Source organism: Podarcis erhardii (genome assembly GCF_964252035.2).
Source record: "Podarcis erhardii genome assembly, chromosome: 7".
Lineage (NCBI taxonomy): Eukaryota > Metazoa > Chordata > Lepidosauria > Squamata > Lacertidae > Podarcis > Podarcis erhardii.
In genome coordinates, this window is record NC_138511.1 from 57,647,744 (window position 1) to 57,668,487 (window position 20,744).

At 44.1% G+C, this 20,744-nt stretch overlaps 1 protein-coding gene across 2 annotated transcripts in view; it reads right to left on the minus strand.

The window, feature by feature from the left end:
- The window catches only part of NLRC5 (NLR family CARD domain containing 5), a 53,757-nt gene extending 34,212 nt beyond the window's left edge, over positions 1–19,545 (minus strand). Inside the window, exons 1-10 of one of the 2 annotated variants that reach the window (XM_081872413.1) lie at positions 19,399–19,545; positions 12,079–12,224; positions 10,125–10,434; positions 8,068–8,124; positions 6,956–7,033; positions 4,803–6,540; positions 3,977–4,060; positions 2,526–2,609; positions 2,341–2,424; positions 1,854–1,943 (exon numbers count right to left, since the gene is read on the minus strand). In XM_081872413.1, the coding sequence (XP_081728539.1) occupies positions 1,854–1,943; positions 2,341–2,424; positions 2,526–2,609; positions 3,977–4,060; positions 4,803–6,540; positions 6,956–7,033; positions 8,068–8,124; positions 10,125–10,434; positions 12,079–12,087 (2,534 nt within the window). In that variant the 5' untranslated portion in view covers positions 12,088–12,224; positions 19,399–19,545. Of the gene's footprint in view, positions 1–1,853; positions 1,944–2,340; positions 2,425–2,525; positions 2,610–3,976; positions 4,061–4,802; positions 6,541–6,955; positions 7,034–8,067; positions 8,125–10,124; positions 10,435–12,078; positions 12,225–15,548; positions 15,873–19,398 lie in introns of those variants that run through there. The other variant, XM_081872414.1, reaches the window with a different exon arrangement.
- Positions 19,546–20,744: the final 1,199 nt, after the last annotated feature.

The window sequence follows — 20,744 nt, forward strand, 5'->3', positions numbered from 1 at the left end:
GGACAGATCCTTCCATCCCTAGTTAATATTGGGTTGACCACAATGCCAAAATGTGCAGTTTCTCTGCCAGTGACTCAAGCTCTCCTACAGCATCGTTCCCCAATAGAACACAGCTCTGGACTGTGCAAGTTCTGACTGCAATCTTTGCTTTCATCATCTCCCTCCCCCTCTCCCTCCCCTGAAAATATAGCCCCTGTGCCAAATCACTTGTCATTCTGGAGGAGCTTCTAACTCTCAGGAGTAGCAGTGGGTGATTCTGTCAATTTCAGTTCCTCACCGTTTCTCATTTTTACTGCTGTAACTGACTGCAAAGACCTCATGAAAAGTCATCAGTGTTTTAGTGGGAGTTTCTCCTAATATGACCATTTTTACAAAGCACATTTCCCCTAATATTTATATTTTCCATCTGCTTTAGAATGCATATAAATTAGTTCTCACAAACCCACCTTTTCCAGTAATATATACATTTTGTGCACATTTTGCCATCTACATTTTTGTACAGATTTAGTTGGCTGCAGAACTGCTTTGGAAAATTTGGAGAAATGTGAATTTTGAAGAATGGCTATGTTTCAATCCTCATAATGTTTTGAAAAGTGCAAAACAGAATGCTATTCTAGGCTGCATCAACAGAAGTATAGTGTCCACATCAAGGGAAGTAATAGCACCATTCTATTCTGCCTAGTCAGACCACACTTGGAATACTGTGTCCAATTCTGAGCACCACAATATAAGAAGGATGTTGAAAGCTGGAACATGTGCAGAGGAGGGCAACCAAGATGATCCAGTGTGTCCCCAGATGTTGTTGGACTACAACTCCCATCATCCCCGAGCTCTGGACTTGCTAGCTAGGGGTGATGGGAATTGTAGTCCAACAACATCTGGGGAACCACAGGTTGAGAACCGCTGCCTTATGAGGAGCGCTTGAAGGAGTTGGGTATGTTTAGCCTGAAAAAAAGGAGACTGAGAGGAGATACGATAGCCATCTTCAGATATCTGAAGGGCTGTCACATAGAGGAGGGAGCATGCTTGTTTTCTCCTGCTCCGGAGGGTAGAACTAGAACCAATAGCTTCAAGTTGCAAGAAAGGAGATTCCGATTAAACATTCGGAAAAAACTCTTTGACAGTAAGAGCTGTTCAGCAGTGGTGTACTCTCCTTCCTTCGAGTTTTTTAAACAGAGGTTGGATGACCATCTGTCATGGATGCTTTAGAGATTCCTGCATTGCAGGGGGTTGGACTAGATGACCCTTGGGGTCCCTTCCAACTCTTAAGATTTTATGATTCTGTGAAATGCAAACTGAATCAGTCTTCCACCACTCCTACTGAGGAGCAGCTTTGGGCAGCATGTGGAAGGAGGCGAGAGCAGGAAAAAATGGAAAGTAATAGATGGCTTATACCCCCCCATGCTTTCATGAGGTGGAAACCAGTTAGCATTTAAAATGCTACATGTTGGAAGTTACAAGTTGGTTCATGTGTTAGGTAGGAATGGAATCAAAATTTCACTATGTTCCTCTTTCCCGCAACCCACTATACTGCTCCAGGAGAATACCCTAATCAATGGTGTCCAAAATTGCTGAGAGACTAAGGGAAAACAGGAGGGTCACACTCTCCCTTCTCTCTCTCTCTCTCTCTCTCCCAATAAAGTCCATCAACCAAGTCAGCTAAGGTTCTTGGGGGTCAAAACTGGGCCTGAAGCCAGACTGAAACGGGCCAAGATTATTCACTTCTTAGCCATAGGTTCTACAGATTACAGCAGAGTATTAACAGATTATCTTCAATGTTGAAGAAGTGAAAAGGAGCAACTGAAAAGGTGGAAATGAGAAAAATCTCTTCTGTAGCGCTTGGCAGCCAGTACCTGATATGGAGCTTGGTCACATTTGGACAAATGGCAGCAGCTCTGGAAAAAGCGAGGACGGTGCTCACCGAAAGCTCGTTGTAGCTTAAGCTGTTTGAGAGAAAACAAAATGTTGTTGTTGCTATGTCTCAGCAAGGTCTTTTATGCAGGCATACAGGTTTCCTACTCTTCCTTCCCTTCCTCCATCCCCGCCACAGAGATTAAAACCCAGATGGTCTGCAATGGGTGTGATGATTTTTCACATCCACTAAGCCTCTTACAGCATCAGTCTTTTAGACTGGCAGCTCCTGTGCTCTGGAACTCCCTGCCTATTAACTTATGGCAGGTGTCTTCACTGTACTGGTTGGGATGCCCAGCCAGACATGTAATTTTATGAGGTCTACTTGTTTTCTAGTTCTGTTGATCTAATCTGTTATCAGTATTACTATTACTTGAAACTTCCTTTTTAGAATCATTTTTCCCCTTTCCTTTTTTATTATATACTTACTCAAGCTTTTTGAGCTTATCCACAGTGGAAAATATTTCTGTAGTTTTGATCATTTCCTGCCTCTTCAGTCTGTTGTCCTGCAAGCTAAAATGCAGCAACTGGTTAATATGCCTCCCAAATGTTCATCTGATTAATAAAACAGGCCACCAGGCCACCTTTCTTCTTGACAAAACAGGTGAAATTACTTTATGTCTTCCAGCTGATGGCAGTTTGGAAAAGCTCGTATCAGATCTTCAAGTCCTGGGGTTGAAATATTTCCACCGGCTAACCTGAAAAACCAAATGTGACATCACTATAGTAATGTCAACAAACAGTTTGAGAGATACCTAACAGAGCGCCTCCCCCAGTATCAACCCCCTCAGGCCCCATTATTGGAAGGGGAGGTCCTGTCATTGGTGGTCCCACCCAGGTACTGCCCAGTTGGCACTGAGCCATGACAAGGCCTTTTCAGTGGTGGTTCCCCATTTGTGGAGCACTTTCGCTAGTGAGGTGCATCAATCTCCTTCACTTTGACTTTCATGAGAAATTTAGAAAGATTCCTGTTTGATGGCTGATAGGAATTGGCTGTGGCAACCAAGAAATTAACAACTGTGAGGGTGCATGAGTCCATTTAAATTTACTTACTTACTTACTTATTTACAGTACTTACTGCATTTGTATTTCACCTCCCCCCCAGCCAAGGAACTTAAGGTGGCCTACACGGTTCTCCCATCCCTCCTCAATTTAATTCCCACAACAACTTTGTGAGGTAGGTCCCGCTAAGAGCCTGTTACTGGCTTGCAAGGTCACGTAGCAGGGATGCCAACTCCTGGGGGCTGAACCCTTTCCCCCCCCTTATTTGTTTGAAGGTGGCAGCCTCCCCCCCATGTTAAACATGTCATGTCAAATCAGAGGAGTCAGGAATGTGGCAACAGTGTGGTTTCAATGACTAGTGTCTCCTTCTCTTCCTACCATAGAGGGGAAGGGGGGGAGCAGCCCCCAGTCGGTGGCAATATTACCCCCCAACTCCCTCACAAATGGGCGTCTGTCACCCAGTGAGCTTCAGCTGGGATTTGAACCCAGGTCTCCTAGGGCCTAGTCTGAAAACTTCATCATCCCTGGCTGTTCAAAATATTTTTATATGGTTTTTTAAATAGTTAAAGAAAAAAGTGCTGTTTTCATTGTGCTGCTTAAACATTTTCAAGTTCACTACCCTGGGCTCCTCCAAGAGTAATAATAATAATAATAATAATAATAATAATAATAGCTCTTCTGTGGGGAAGGAGCATAGGAAAAAATCAGAAATAGCCACCCCCTCTCATTTACAATTAGCTAATATGAAGGTTCCTTGAGGAGCAACCATTGTTAGAGTCTATGCTGGCTTATGCAGGCTGGGGCTCTTTAAAATAGAGAGGCTCCTCCCACCAAAGGCGGAGCTGGCAACTGAAAGGAAGCTGTCACTCCTATATAAAGCTCAATCTAGAGCTGGCTGTTGCTGAAATAACACATGTTGGATGAGCCAATCTAAAGCTTACGGAGGGCCACTGAAGTTTCACTTCTACATTGCAGACGCTAGTGCTCAAAATGTAGGTGGTTTGAATTAAAAACTGCACTAAAAGATTCAAAACAGGGCATGTGACATTGGGGCAATGCTTACTGGAAAGTTGTCAGGCATTTGATCTTCGGCAGGGTCTTGGACAGGACAGCGGCAAACTCATTCCCACATCTCCTGCTCCTAAAGCTAAGAATAAAAGCAAAAAGCAACTGTGGTTAGTAAAACAGCAACCAGTCTTCCCTTCCAGCCTAGCTGGATAAGGAGCTCAGCACCTGATTCTTGCAGCAGGCGGCTAGCATCTTTCCCCATGGTTGCTCCATATTAATGACTCGCTTCAAATGACTTAACGAGTTGTATCCATAAGAACGTAAGAAGAGCCTGTTGGATCAGCCCAATGGCTCACCTTGTCCAGCATCCTGTTCAATCAGTGGCTGACCAGATGCACCAATGGGAAACCTGCTAGCTGGACATGAGTGCAAGAACACTTCGTCCTAAATTGTTTTTAACATTGCGTTTTTACACTGTTAAAATGTAACTCACTCTGGGAGCTCGTGTTGGTGGGTGGGGAAGAAATCTTTGCTGTCTATTTTGTTTCTTCAGGCTGTAAACCACCATGTGTATAGTAATAGAGAAAGACAGTATACAAAGTAAAAGGGGGGAGGAGGAGGAGGAGGAGGAGGAGGAGGAGGAGGAGGAGGAGGAGGAGGACGACGACGACGACAACTACTACTACTAGTGTGCACCTATTCATCTGTGCAAGGATGGAGAATCTGTTGGCCTCCAGATGCTGGACTTCAACTCCCAACAGCCCCAGCCAATGTGGCTGATGGTCAGGGATGCTGGGAACTGCCGTCCAGCAATATTTGGAGGGCCCTGATCCCTCACCCTCTTTTGAGCCTGACGTGTCAAGGTGGCCTGTGCTTCTTACCTCAGGCTCTTTATATTTTCACAGCTGCCAAAGACATCCAGATAGTCCACTTCCATGGGGCATCCCACAAAGTCCAGGCATACCAAGTGAGGGTGGATGCTGCTGATGACAAAAGCCAGGGCAGCCATGTCCAGCGGCATCAGCCGGAAGTTTCTGAACTGATACCTGAAGTTTAGCTGCTTCCCGACATGCCGGGCCAGTTCCTGGTCTTGTGTCTCGTGCACACAGTGGCACAGCTCTGCTATCCTAGGCCCTGTGAGAGAAGCATCCCCCAGTTTCTTCAGCATCTGCACAATGATGGCTTGACGTTCCTGGACCTGGGCATCGCACTGCCCGGCTAAAGAGCTGAGGAACTTCTGGCACCCACGAGACGAGAGGCCAGACAGGAAGACGTGGCAGTTCTCTGTGAAGGGCACCCTTGTTTCCCTCTTCATCATCCACTTAGACCTCAGGAAGAAGTTCTGCTTCAGGAAGTTGCCATCAACTGCTTTGCTTGTCAGCAGGAAGAGGGCCGCAAAGAACTCTTGCAGGCTGAAGTGGACAAAAGTGTAGCCAGCCTGTGTGTGTCCATTGCTGGTCTTTACTTCAAAGGACACCAGGAGCCCATATAGGCAAGCAAAATCCTTCACGTCTTCTGGGACCTCATCAGCATAAAACAACATCTTATTTCCTTCCAGGCCCTTGAAGGCCAACTCAGAGAGGCCTGCGAGAGCCGCTTTGTGTTGACTTAAGTCAACTTCTTCGCTCAAAGCCCTTAGCTTCTGATCCTTTCCTATGAAGGTGAGGAGCATCTTGATGTAGAACTGGGTCATGGTTTGAGGGAGCTGGACTCTTCCTGCATCGTGGAGGAGCAGATACTCCAGGCAAATGCAGACAATGTTACACAAGGCGGGGATATAACACATGCTCAGGAGTTTGCAATTGCTTTTCAGGTGAGCGATGGCTTTCTCCTTGAGGGAAGGCTGGTGGAAAAAATAGCCAACGTATTCCTCCACCTTTTCACGGTCAAAGCCCCAGATTTCTGCCAGGAGGGTGTCCGTTTTCAATAAAGCATCTGGGACTATCTTTGGACGGGTCGTGACCAGCACGGTCGAGCCTGGCAAGAATTTCCCAAGGCAAAGACTTGCAAAAAGGTCTGATATGGAGAGAGGGTTGAGAGGATCTGGAAAGATAGCGTGAGGAGGACCTGGGAGCTGGACGCTCTCCACAAACTCGTCCAGCCCATCAAATATAACCAGTGTGCGCTGGGCGTCTTCTAGGATGTGTTCAAACACAGCATCAGGACAATCTTCTGGCCTGAGGAAGAAGTCGAAGAGAAGTTCTTGGAGAGAAAGTTTTCTGCTGATCAGGTTTAGCTGTCGGAACTCAAAGAAGAATATCAGTTGGAATTGTGGGAGGCCTCCCTCTGCCCACTGCTGGCAGATCTGGTGCATGAGCCTTGTCTTCCCCATCCCTGGTTTTCCCAGAAGAAGGACAACCTTGGTGGTCCCCATGTGGACACTTTCAAAAAGCTCAGACAGTCTCAGGGTGGTGTTCCTGTGCTCCTCTGTATCATGCAGAGCTATCTCCCCCCTTTCCCTCATCCGGCCACCTTTGCTCTGACGAATCACCAGGTTGACGAAGGTTTGGCTGAAAGGCGACGCCTGAGCTTTGAGTTCAGTTGCTTCTGCTGATCTGCTCGTTCCGTATCTCTGAAGCATCGAGGTGGTGATGAGCTGTCGATATCTTTCAGCAGAATCTGATAAAACATGGAGGAGGGGGGAAAGGAGCAAATATAGATCCACACTATATGAAAACTAATTTTGTTCCTATGGCTTCTGCCAAATAATGGTGGGAATTAGAGCAAAACCCACAAAGAGTTAAGGGTGGGCTGAGCAGCCAATTCCATCTTGTTTAAGCCTTGCTGGCATTCTGTCAGAGTTCTGTTCTACCCCATTCTGCCTGAGAGTAAACATTTTGTGCATACTTCTTTCATAAAATGCACACTTCTTAATGCTTTCTGTCCCCCACCCCCCATTTTAAAGTATGTATGTGGAGGGTTGGTTGGTTGGGGTTGGGGTTTTTGTGTAAGTCAATTTGGGTTGCCCTAGCAAGAAAAAGTGACTTATAAATTTATTAAATAATGATGATGATGATGATAAATAACAACTTGCCTAGCCGCTGCTGTTTGGACTGTTTGCCGTTGTTGTTGTTGCTGGCAGGGCTGCTCCATGGACGGCGTCTTTCAAGTCCTGTAGGGCAACAAAGGCAACAGTGACATTACGGCGGCATCACCTCTTTGGAGCCCGAGACCAGCTCCCTTTCGCAGGAATTGGGCTTCAGCGAGAGACTTTCTCTCTGGCTCATGCCCCCGATCACAATTTTAGCAAAACAAATTGACATCATCATTGTGCAAAGGGACAGCACATGTATCCACAGCACACATTTAAAGCACATACACCCTCCCACAAAGAATCCTGGGAACTCTACTTTGTAAGAGTGTTGGGAATTATAGTGCTATAAATAAACTATAGTTCCCAGGATTCTTGGGGGTAGGGTGTGTATGCAGCCTTAGAAGCCAGATTGATTTGTAACTAAGTAATCATTGGGCATCCACACACACAATTTATTTATATTCTGCATTTTTCGTAGACCATAACTCAATGTGTCTTACAGATAAAATAGAAACAGCTAAAAACATAGAAAAGACAATAATTTAAAAGCAATTAAACACACACACAAAAGATCTATTAAGAATACAGATAATTACAATAAAAACATCAGAGCACCAGTCCTTTCCTTAAAAACTGTCAGTTCCCAAAAGCCTTTTGGAACAGGGAACTCTTTACCTGCTGGCCAAAGGACACAAAGGGAAGCCAGTCTAACTTCTCTAGGAAGGGAGTTTCAAAGTCTTGGATCAGCCCCTGAGAAGGCCCCTGTTTTCCCAAATTAATTACTGTCTCTGTCTCATTCCCTAATCTGTAGCAGGGGAGGAACCCTCAGTTGAGGGTTCCCCCCTCCATCAATGAAATGAAATAAAATAAAATAAAATACACTGGGGTGCACTGTGTGGTTGTTTCTTGACCAGGAACAGTTGCTTTTCTCAAGGAACACAAAAACAAAAGGGTCCTTAGCAGGAGTCCAACACTGCCAGAGGAATGAAGTGGGCCTGGAGCCTCAATGGAAATTGAGTCAAAGCATTCTGCTCCTAGGTTGACTTGGGCCCTTCCCAAGACAGCTCTCCTAGCTCAAACCACCAATTGCATTTCACCAAGAGCAATCTTACTTGTTGATGTCGACGGGAAGCAGGCTGAAGGTCCTTTCAAATCCTCTCGTCCTTGACCTGGAACCATCAATTTAAATCAGCGCAAGAGGAAGTATTTCATAACAAAGTGCATTCTGTATATTTGTGCACATGTGTCTGTATGCATTAGTACCAGATTTATGTAGAGGCTGGCCCATTAGGGCAAAGGAAACGCTGCCCAACCAACCTCAGTCCTGCCCAATTATCTGCCCATCACTGGCTCTGACGCCACCTATGGTTGGGCTCCATGCCTTCCGCCCTGCCAGGACCAATGAACACCAGACACCACTGGAGTCACCATACCAGCCCAACACCTGATGATGGATTGCTTATATAAAGGGTAGTCATTCCTTGTCTGGCACATCTGGACTCTACCATGAGCCCAATGACCAGCATGAATTCTCTTTCAGTTGCAATTAAAAACAGCATATAGAAGTATAAGCATTTTGAGAGCTGATCGAAGGGACATGGGAGGTCTTCCAGCCAACTCTCTGCTCAGTGTAGGGCATGAACCAGAAGGCATTTTCACTACTGTAGTACTTTTCAAGATCTGGGAACCCTGTGGTTTTTTTAACTGAAAAAAGCACCTTGAGCAAGATCTACTATTTTTGGTGCAGGTCCCAGAGACAATGATTTGGAGCGCTTCAATATCTTGTGGCAGTTTTACTTATCGTATTTTTCGCTCCACAAGACGCACCTGACCATAAGACGCACCCAGTTTTTAGAGGAGGAAAACAAGGAAAAAAAATATTCTGAATGAAACAGTGGGTGTATGATTTTTAAGGTTCATGCTGTGGCCACAGCCATGTGATCTGATGGTGAATTTGGGGTGACCCAATGCAAAAATCCTGAGGATCCATGTGGATCCGTGCTTTGTAACCACATTTTTGCACCATTGCAGCCCCAGGAAACAGTGGATGCGTGTGTTTTTTTGGTGCAGGTTGTAGCCATGGACATTCTATGTGATCTGATGGTGAATTTTGGGTGACCCAATGTAAAAATTCTGAGGATCCATGGGCTTTTACCTCCCCCTTCCCAGGCAGCCTCCACTAGTGTCCCTTATCTCTCTCCCGATCCCACCGATCAGCTGCTACCTTTCAACACTCCCTTCCCTCTTGTTTGCCTTAGTGTCTTTTCCTTAGCTAGAGCAGTTTTTTGCTCCTTCTTTTCTTCTAATTTCTCTCCTTATTGCTTTAGTCTTCCTTTACAAGTTTGCTGTCTTTACCTCCCCTCTCCCAGCCAGCCTCCTTTATCTCTAGGGTTCCTTATCTCTCTCCCTGATCGGCAAACGATCAGTGGCTTTGTTTCAACAACAACAAAAAGCATGAGCTGCTTTTTGCCCCTGGGCAATTCAGCTCCAGGGACCACGCATTCGCTCCATAAGATGCACATACATTTCCCATACTTTTTAGGAAGAAAAAAGTGAGTCTTATGGAGCGAAAAATACAGTAACCTGTGTTTTCCATGAATTTGCATTGGATGTAACAGAACTTGCACCCCACTGACTTGAAACTGAAGCTCCTTGTGTCTTCCATGTCCCTAAATGCTTTGTTTTCCAGCATACAGGGGCTAAAAAGCTCCCCTTCGACACTGACTGGGTGGCAACAGGAAGCTGGAGACATAAACCTTGATGCAAAAAAAGTAATGGGGATTTGACTCTCCATGATCCCAGACCACTACCCCACTGCCCCAGACTTCTTCTCAGCTGCTTTAAATTTCAACTAAAAGCTGGGAGGAGAAACTCTGCACATCTCCTGCATCACATCTCATGGGGGGGGGGGTTTACTGGATTTAAAAACATGTGGAAAAGAAAGGAATGAATGGGAATTCAGACACATAGGTTCTGAACAAAAATTCATTTGTTTTTCATTCGTTTTTGTGGGGATAAAAAAAAATGACTGATTTGTTGGGTCTAATGCCCAGGGATAAAGCTTGAAAAGCTTGGCCTGAAGGCACATGAGGCCACCAGGAATTGAACCCGGGGCTTTCTGTAATACAAAGCATGCAAAGCATCACTGAGACACAACCCCTCCTCTGACCTTCTCCTGACACACTCATGAAGACTATTTCCAGATGCATGGGGAGGTTGCATTCCATGCAGACACTCTGTACGAAGGCTTTGAAGACGGGAGCATCAACATCTGCAGCCTTCAGAAACATGTCCAGGACCAGTGAGACCTTCTCATGGGAACTGGCTGTCCCCTCAATCTCATTCAAGGCCACCCCTGGGAGAAGTTGCCTGGCTTTTCTCAGGACCCACTCTGGATGGTGACTGAGGAAGTGCACCAGCTGCGGCCAAGCATTCCTGATGGCCTTCTGGACGTCTGCATCATCCATCCAGAATGGAGGCTGGAAGAAAAAGAGAAGAAAGATGAAATGGTTGCAAATGGCTGAAGCAAATATTAGTACATAAGCCCTGCCAGGATTTTAAGGCCCAAAATGAAAGGCTTGTTCACACATTACACTGAACACAAGCTATCTCTGCACAGAAATGAGTTGAGTGAAAGATTTGTGTGAAAACCACTTCTTGATTTGCACAGATCAACTAGTCTGAGTGTACACAGACTGTTCACTCACTGAATGTCAGAGAGCAGGCTGGGCATATAGTTTTAGACTTGCTGAAGTCACCTTTCTCTGTTTTTGGTCAATGACTCAGCCATTCCTTATTATCTTTTAATAATCTTTTAATGGCTCCTCTGTCAGATGATCTGCTGGAGAGAGAAGGCTGAGTCCAGCTATTTAAAGTCTAACTTTCAGTTTAACCCTCCAAGCACTGATTAATTCTAACTTTTATTAGACCCAGAAATTTATGAGGATCAGGGGCCCCACAAACTCATAACACCATAAATGTCAATCCCACCCTTCCTTCAAATGCACCCCAAGGCAATAAACAAAAGTATTTGCTTTAACAAATAAGAATAAAATTGAAAGAACCTCTAGTTTATTAAAAAAAAAACCTCTTGTGGAAATATATCACTTGTTAACACTGTGAATGTAGGTTTGAATAACTGTAATTAAATAATTGGATTTATGCTCATCTAAGGCAGCTAACAATTCATGCAAATATGTATATCAGAAAACTGATCTGACAGTAAGAGCTGTTTGGCCATGGAATGAACTCCCTCAGAGGGTGGTGGACTCTCCCTCACTGGAGGTTTTGAAGCAGAGGTTGGGTGGCCATCTGTCAGGGATTCTTCAGCTGTGATTCCTCCATTGCAGAGGGTTGGGCTAGATGGCCCCTGAGAACCCCTTCCAACTCTACAATTCTATGGTTCTATGAAGGGAATTTCAAAAATGCCCTTGTGGCCCCTTTTACACTTTCTTCCATTCCCTGTGATTCTCTTAACTACCACCCCTAAGAATATCGCAGCAAGCTTGTCAGTGTTTGAAAAAGAAAAGGTTCTGACCTCCTTTTTACTCCTTTGCCTAGTCCTCAGACCTTAGCTGGCACAAAAAAGTCTTTGAGAAAGAGTATTCTTGCAGAGTATTGCTGCTTTTATTCTTAAAAAGTCTTCTTCTCCAAGCATGACCAACAGCTTTTACACACACCAAATGCAACCAGTTTTCTACCATGCAACCAACCCATACCAAACACTAACATTGACCACTCTATATACAGTCATACCTTGGAATAAATACGCTTTGGGTTGAGTGCGTTCAAGTTGCGCTCTGCGGCAACCCGGAAGTAATGGAGTGCGTTACTTCTGGGTTTCGCCGCTCGCGCATGCGCAGATGCTCAAAAAGACGTCATGCGCATGCGTGGAAGCGGCAAAACGCAACCCATGCACACACAGACGCGCCATCGCGTCTTACGTTGCATTCTGGATGCGAATGGGGCTCCAGAACAGATCCTGTTCGCATCCCGAGGTACCATTGTATACAGGTACAATTTGGTGAAAGGTTGCATGAGTCATTGTAGGCCGCTGACTCATGTTGACGTAGTTCTTTTAGCATTAAAGAAACAGTGGCCAATTTTTAGTTGGCCCCTCCTACCGTCGTCATTCTGCAAAAGCGACTCTGTTGGAGTGGTCCTGCTTATTCCGGGCTCAGGGGGAATGTTACATCGTGGGCTTCATATTATCTGTGTCAGAGAGTGATGTTTGCCATTTGCAGAGAGATGTTTTGCCAGCTGAAACCTCCTGGGGATGAAAAGGAAGAGAGTCAATTCCAAAAGACAAGAGGGAGATGGTTTGATACTTACGGGGTGCAGCCTGTATATCTATTGCTCATTACAGGGGGTGGGTAGGAATTGATTGCCAACATTAGATGACTGGCTGGTTAAAGTATTTGCTTGCATGTCCTCCCAAAAGTGGAGGATATACACATAGAATTGGGGAAAATGTTTAAAATATCTTTTAATGGGAAACCGGAAGCTTTCCTTTTGGGAATCACAGGCTCAGATATTCCTAAAAATGCTAAAGAGATCTTCTTACACGATACGGTCACAGCAAGAGTTCTCATTGCGGTAAATTGGAAAAGCGATAAAGTCCCGTTAAGATTAGAATGGATTCAAAAGATGGCTGAATACACGGAATTAGATAGCATGTCAGAAAAGATTTTTTTTAAAAAAAAACAACAACAACAGGTATTTATCTCAAAATGGGAAATTTTAAAAATATACAGTGGTGCCCCGCAAGACGAATGCCTCGCAAGACGGAAAACCCGCTAGACGAAAGGGTTTTCCGTTTTGGAGGCGCTTCGCAAAACGAATTTCCCTATGGGCTTGCTTCGCAAGACGAAAATGTCTTGCGAGTTCCTGCGGGGTTTTTTCCCTTTCCCCCCCCCTTTTCCTAAGCCGCTTATCAACTGATCCGCTGATAAGCCGCTTAACAGCTGATCGCTAAAAGCCGCTAAACCGCTAATAGTGCTAATCCGCTAAGCTGTCAATGGGCTTGCTTCGCAAGACGAAAAAACCGCTATACGAAGAGCCTCACGGAACGGATTAATTTTGTCTTGCGAGGCACCACTGTACATGAAAAATAATAATAGTAGTTTAAGGTCATACGCAGTGATCAAATAATTTCAGTAGCAGTGTTTAAAATGTGGTAAAACCAATGAACGGATTAAGGGATATTGAAATTGAACAAAACTCATTATGTAATGGCAGCGAACAATTAATACAGTCTGTAATAAGGAATAGATGGGAAGTATGGGGCATAGAAAAAGACCACTTTTATTTTATGTATTTTATGTTTTGAAGGTTATTAAAAGGTAAAGGGACCCCTGACCATTATGTCCAGTCGTGGCCGACTCTGGGGTTGCGGCGCTCATCTCGCTTTATTGGCCGAGGGAGCCGGCGTACAGCCACCATGACTAAGCCGCTTCTGGTGAACCAGAGCAGCGCCTTCTCACCAGAGCGGTACCTATTTATCTACTTGCATTTTGACGTGCTTTCGAACTGCTAGGTTGGCAGGAGCAGGGACCAAGCAACGGGAGCTCACCCCGTCATGGGGATTCGAACCACCAACCTTCTGATCGGCAAGTCCTAGGCTCTGTGGTTTAACCCACAGCGCCACCCGGGTCCCTGCTTTTGAAGCTTATTAGTTGATGTATTAATTCTCTTTTTTTCTTTGGTGGTGATGGAATTTATTTTCTTTTTCTGTATGGTATGTTAATGTGAACGGTAACAATAATAATAATAATAATAATAATAATAATAATAATAATAAAACCTCTGCCTTAGTCTATAAAAAAAAAGTATTTGCATGTGTGGGTAAACTGACCAATAGGATTTGAGTAAGAGATGATAGGCGGGATTATGATCAAACTGTTTAAAAATGGATCTTTTTTGTTGTGCACTAAGTGCAACACAATGCATGAAAACATAAATCCACATGCCTTGTTGGGACTACTCTTGGTCGCCACCCTCCACTCCAAAGTTTTGGGGATACTACCCAGCGCTTTTTTTCTCCGGGGACACAGTGGTATGCATACCCCTAAACATTTTGTGAATCTTTGTACTTTTGTCTATTTACTGTATTTATTTTTCCCGATTTGATATTCGTGAGTCAAAATGAGAGTATCCCTAAACAGTTCTTTTAGGGGGGGAAAAGCGCTGATATTACCTATTATTTAGTTTAATGTATAATGCATTCACCTCTGTAAATGATATAGTTCAGGGTGGTGCAATCTGCAGCCCACAGACCACATGTGGCCCATAAGGTCTTTTTTGGCAGCCCTCAGCAGCATTCAAGAAAAAACATCATAAACCCTTAAACAATTATTTTTTTACATCATGCGTTGTTAACAAAAGTGCATTCATCTGTGCATTAAATTTGTTGAATAATTAAATATATTAAATCTATTAATTGTTTATTTAATTATACATACCTAATTAAATATATTAATTGAGCATTTTAAATAATATTAAATATATAGTGAGCACTTTAATTTGCGATATGGAAATTTTATTCAGTGTGTGGCATGTGGGTTCTGCGTTGAAGTACTCTTGCAGCCCACTCAGTATGAAAAGTTGGACTGCCTTGTTATAGTGGTTGTCGCTGAACATGCATCATAAACATTTTAAAACATATTTGGCAAGAAAAACAGCCTACAAGAGGGGAGACCCACCCAAACCACCCAATGAGGAAATTATACTATATTATATCATATATATATATATATATATATATATATATATATATATATTCATGTTCATTGTCCAGCAGCACCTTAGAGACCAACTAAGTTTGTTCTTGGCATAAGCTTTCGTGTGCATGCACACTGAAGGTATCTGAAGAAGTGTGCATGCACATGAAAGCTTATACCAAGAACAAACTGAGTTGGTCTCTAAGGTGCTACTGGACAATTTTTTTATATATTTTGACTGCGTCAGACCAACATGGCTACCTACCTGAATCTAGACCCAATGAGGACTGAGCGTGGTCAGTGGCTACACAATACTGAGTGTCTCTTGTGGCTGGGTAGGCAGAAAACCGGGGGCGGGTGGGGGGAGGCAGTTGAATGGAATATCCCAGAAGAAAACGTGGCTGGCTGAGATCCTGAACAGGAGCACTGAACACTACAACATGCCAGTGCTGCAGTTATGTAAAACCAGTTGAGCAGGGAAGCGATCAAAAGACTACAGTGGTACCTCGGGTTAAGAACTTAATTCGTTCTGGAGGTCCATTCTTAACCTGAAACTGTTCTTAACCTGAGGTACCACTTTAGCTAATGGGGCCTCCCGCTGCCACCGTACTGCCGCCAAGCGATTTCTGTTCTCATCCTGAAGCAAAGTTCTTAACCCGAGGTACTATTTCTGGGTTAGTGGAGTCTGTAACCTGAAGCGTCTGTAACCTGAAGCGTCTGTAACCTGAGGTACCACTGTACTACAAAGGTCCAACTGGCAAAATTTCGCTCATGTTCCTGCTGAGACATATAGTGGAAGATTTCTGCTTTGTCATGTAGGACATAAAACCTTGTTAAACAAAGACAGCCAAAGAAACAAAGAACTGGGTACCTACCAGAAATCTGCAGACATTAAAGAGCAAAAGCACGGAAACGAGAGGAAACGAGAGAAGGAGAGCTGATTCTTGCCTCTTTCATCTTTTTCTGTTTGAAGCTTCTGAAACATGGCAATGAAATGTTCCCCATGCCTGCCTGTGCCAAGGGACTGGCACTAAGTGAAAGTAAAAGTGCCCGGAATTCCCCAAACTCTACGGCACAAAGTTAGCAACTTTATCGGACTGAAATGGGTAACTGATGGGAGATTAAATAAAACTTTGTCCTGCTGCATTGCACCACAGCTAACTTGGCAATTTTAGGTAATTTCTAACCAGGGGAGCAATTTTTTTCAGCCAGGCAGTGTGTTAACTCCTTCCCCCACACAGGAACACAAACGCCACATCCGATCTCATTACAGAAAGTTGTGCAAAGACCAACTGCCACCAACTGCAGGGAGACTAAAGCAATCGGGCAAAATGAGCTCACGAAGAAGCAGGCAATGCAAGGGTCAGTGCCAGCGATGCCCCAGGAACCTCTGAAGCCACCACCATCTTTGCCCAGGGGCATCATTTCGCCTTAAAATCCCACAACACAGAGCAATGGCCTCAGCTTTAAATGTGCTGAAAAGTTCAACACCTGTGTTACAGATCCAGCTACAATTCAAACCCTCTCCCTCCTGGGAGGGAGATTCCGGTTCCCCATCAAGGAAACAAACATCTTTAGATTGCCAGCTCGCAAGATCAGATTAATGCAACTGATCGACTAACACAGAAGCTTCTTCAACTGCAGTTCAAGACTGATCCTTCCACCCTCCATTTTATCTCTTTGCTGAACAATATTCAAACATGTGCCCTTTTCGGCCCCTGCGAAAAATGTTCCTGTTTAGACAAGCCTACCCAGATTCTTAGAAAGCTGAGGTAATTTCAATCTAGTTTAGCATTTTTAATGTTTGTATGTTTTAGAGTAGGGTTGTAAATTTTCCCTGGTTTTATTGCTCCAGCTTTTATAAACTTGAGGGTATTTTTTTTAACAAAAAAGTGGTGTGTAACATTCATGAAACAAACAAACACATACCCTTCAGTACGTTCAAGGAGAGACCAGCTCCTGTCACCTTGAGTCCCATCTGACTGAAAACAATGCAAATGTCCTTTCTCCTTCCTGTTTTCCTATCACTGTTAACCCATATTTTGAAACTGGGCATGTTCCAGTATTGAAACCCCATACATTTCAAATGTAAGGATGGCCCAATCTGTCAATTTTGGTTTCTCTCAGTTTCTCATTTTTCCAATGGATTCAGCTCTTCCCATTTCTATATCAGTTTTTGATTTATTTTTAAAGTCCTCATGAAAACTCATCAGTGAATTTCTACTAATGTACAAGTTTTTGCATGCAAGCTTGCCTAATTTGCACATTTTTGCAAAGCAGTTTTGTCTAATGTAATATAATGCATTCAGCATCTTATTTTCCTTAACATATATTGCATTTCTATGCACATCCCGGAACATGCATTTTAAAAGTGTGGCTGTGCTTCAAGTTGTGTATTGTTCTGGAAAGTGTGGACTTGGTGGGATCGCCTTTAAATGTGAACTAAATTGAATTTCACCCATCCCCATTCCTATGCATACTACTCTCATTTTGATAGTATAGTAAGAAATATCCCATACTCGCAAATCTGAGGAATAATAAAATACTAAAGCCGGCTCTTCCTGAGACAGGTAGTTTTGTTCAACTCTTAATTAACGAAAACTGTCACTTTCATACTTATGCGTTCATAGGGCCTTTGCAATTGGTAAATTTATTTATGTTATTTAAGATAATTATTAACTCAATAGTCAAACAGATTCTTTATGTTGCATTACATTTCTATTTATCCCTTTGCTGCTTTTCAGCTAAACCCTCAAAGCAATACAGAAAGGTTGGAAATCCCCCAAACAGCCCCCCCCAAAAAAAATACAAAACAAAGCAATCTTGGAGGCTAGACTCTATAACTGGACTTTGTTTCCTACCTTTCAGGGAGACAGCCATATCACTGGTAAAGAAATCTGTGTCTTGCATCTGTACACTAGACAGTCACAGAGAAGTCTAAGGTTTCTATGCACCTTCTTATCACACCATGTCCATATCTTCCTCTCCTCCATCCAGGCAGGCTGGAGGCATCAGAAGAGTTCTGGGAGACATTCCAGCCAAAGGAAAGCATTGGAGGAGGGCGCGCCAAAGAGCATGTGACAGGTGTGACCTTAGTGAGAATCTTGAGACCAGGTAGAGAGGTCTGGAGGGCCACCTCCCTCTCCGGGTTAAACCAGTTCGGACACACCCTTCACTCCGTTTGCCTACAAGATCATGATGTTGGGCAGGCCCAGCACTGATTTCAGCATTTTGAAAACAGTCTTATGACTTGCCCCGAAAATAGTTATACATGTGAAGGCAGCCCTGTTTAGGGAAGTTTTTAATGTTTGATGTTTTATCATGTTTTTAATATTCTGTTGGGAGTTGCCTAGAGTGTCTGGAGAAACCCAGCCAGATGGGCGGGGTATAAATAATAAATTATTATTGATGATGATGATGATGATGATTACTATTATTAAGGACAGCAGAGAACTCTGATGGTTACATTCCAAGGCATGTGCAAAGTGCTATAACAGCAGGGAGTCCCCGTGAGAGCGATACAGCAGGTGCAGTAACCAAGGCACTGAGGCGTCAGTTTTACTGAGGATGTCTGCCTTTGTTTGGAGACTATGTCACCTCAGACAGTGGTGGGTGTCTGTCACTTCCTGTCTAGTGTTCATACCAAAAGGAAAAAAATCCCTTCACCTAGAAAATAAAGAGAACTAGCTCGCTGTAGAGGATGACAGCCTATCATTGAATAGAATCATCTAGTCCAGCCCCCTGAAATGCAGGAATCTCCATTAAAGTATCCATGGCAGATGGCCATCCAACCTCTGCTTAAAAACCTCGAGGGAAGGGAAGTCCACAACCTACTGAGGGAGCCCGTTCCACTGTCGAACAGCTCTTAGCTTTTGGAGCATGCACAGTGGTTAAAAGCTCCTCTTCCCTGCTTCTTGGGCGGCCCTAAGACTGGAGAGCGAGAGACCTTGCAGGCAGCAGAAAAAGTAAGGGGTCTTTGTGCGCCCCCGCCATGTCTCCCGACCACCCCATCGCTGCTCTCCTCAGTCCTTCTGACTGAGTAATACCCTTCTGAGTAATACCCCTCCCCACCTTCTCACTATATAGAAGGGTCTGGTGACTTCTGTTTCAGTGTATGTGAAGAAGTGTGCATGCACACGAAAGCTCATACCTAGAACTAACTTAGTTGGTCTTTAAGGTGCTACTGGAAGGAATTTTCTGTTTTGACTATGGCAGACCAACACGGCTACCTATCTGTAACTCCTCAGTCCCTGGCAGCACAGCTGTGCTTCCATCACCATCAGCCCTAGCAGGATACTTGGAAACACCTGGATGTTTGGGAAAGGCGATTTCAATAGCGTGTGCAGACCCCGTGCACGCTTCCCTCAGTACAAGACTTGCATAGCTAGGATTAGAGGTTTCAAGATTTCAAGGCACGCAACCACCTTTTGCTCTTTCTACAAATTAAAATCCTCATGCGTCGGTAGGACTTCCCAGTAAGTGGCCTTTGCACCGCTGCATTTCTCGCATTAAACTCCTCAGACAGGACTTTTCAGGTTTGAGCCCGCGCGCCTCCTTTCCTTTGCCATTTTCCAATACACTCAGAAGAAAAGGCAAAGCCGCCAGGGAGCCCTGCGAGTGGAAATCAGACAAAAGCGCCATCTCGTGGCCAGAGAAATCCCACCACTGCAGGAAAAACCAGAAACTCAGTCCGCTTATTTCGCTCTCTCTGAAGCTCCTACATACCTTCGGCAGTAGGAAGACAGTCATTCTCCTTCGGAGCGGCCAGCAACCCACTTTCTCTCCCTAGTTTACTCCATGTCTCGGCGCGGCAAGTGCAACGCAGCTGCCAAGCGGCCAGCCCCAGCTGCATGTCAGCCTGGCAGCAAGAGCAGCATTGAATCCGAAAGTGAAACTTGACTGGGGCTACTGTTGAAAGGCCTAGCCAGAAATAGGCAAGGCATTGCTAGGAAATCATGTGTTTGTAAGGCAGACCAGGCTGCCTGCAGCTCAGCATCTCTGAATGATTTAAGGCAAGCCCAGCCAATGCGCACCAACTTTGCCCAGCTGGATCAGTGCAGGCTTATCCAGGCAAGCATCAGCACACCTTCCTGAGGTTGGGCATATACAATTTTTTAAAAAAAAAAAAAAAGAAAAGAGACAGGTTAAAGGAAACATGCAAAGGGTGAGTATTAACATGACAGGCTTAAGACAGCACGGTAACTCTACTTACTGATAATCTTAACACTTTCTTTCTGCTTCAAATTTTCTTTTTAAGATTTGTAGATGAAGAGAGAAAATAACTAAAAAGTTCCATAACCAAGAGTTACATTGAGGCAGAAGGCAGACACCATCCTTTATACTTCTGTAAGCAATGAGCGCCTTCCATATTTTCTTGAATGGCTCCATTATCTTTTGCCCCCTGGTTACCCCTTAGTATTTGTGTTGATTTCTCTAAAAGATCACATTGCCAAATCTTTTGGTACCTCTGGTCGATATTTATGTTCTGAAGCAACTTCCACTTCTGAGCTGCACCCATTCATGCAATCAGAAGGAAATGACTCAACAGTGTGAAGACTTAGATCTTTAGGAATGATATTAAAAATTCTATCTAGAAACGTATTAAATAATACTAGTTTGGGTTTCTCAAATTGTAGGGGGATCTAGAAGTATTCCCTGGAACAGGACCTTTTTAAGACCAAGGACTGAGGTATTTTTGATTTGTGGAGGAGAAATGTGAAAAAGGAAACCTGATGATTGTTAAGTATTGAAGTTCTCACCCTGGCCACCAGGAGTATTATGTAGTTTTCACTCAGGTCCACGTCAGTTATTTTAGGCGGTAAACCCTGGGTTGTTGTTGCTACAATGTTGACAGCCGGCTGCCTATAAAAGCAGGCTGGCTGAGCTGTTTGCTGTTCAGTTCTGTCCAGCTTACAAATAAAGAGCTGCTTTGGAGAAATTACTGTGTCGTCTGCTATGTCTACCCACTATTTAACAATGATCTTTCTTTTCTGAAGCAGGATACAGTGGTACCTCGGGTTAAGTACTTAATTCGTTCCGGAGGTCTGTTCTTAACCTGAAACTGTTCTTAA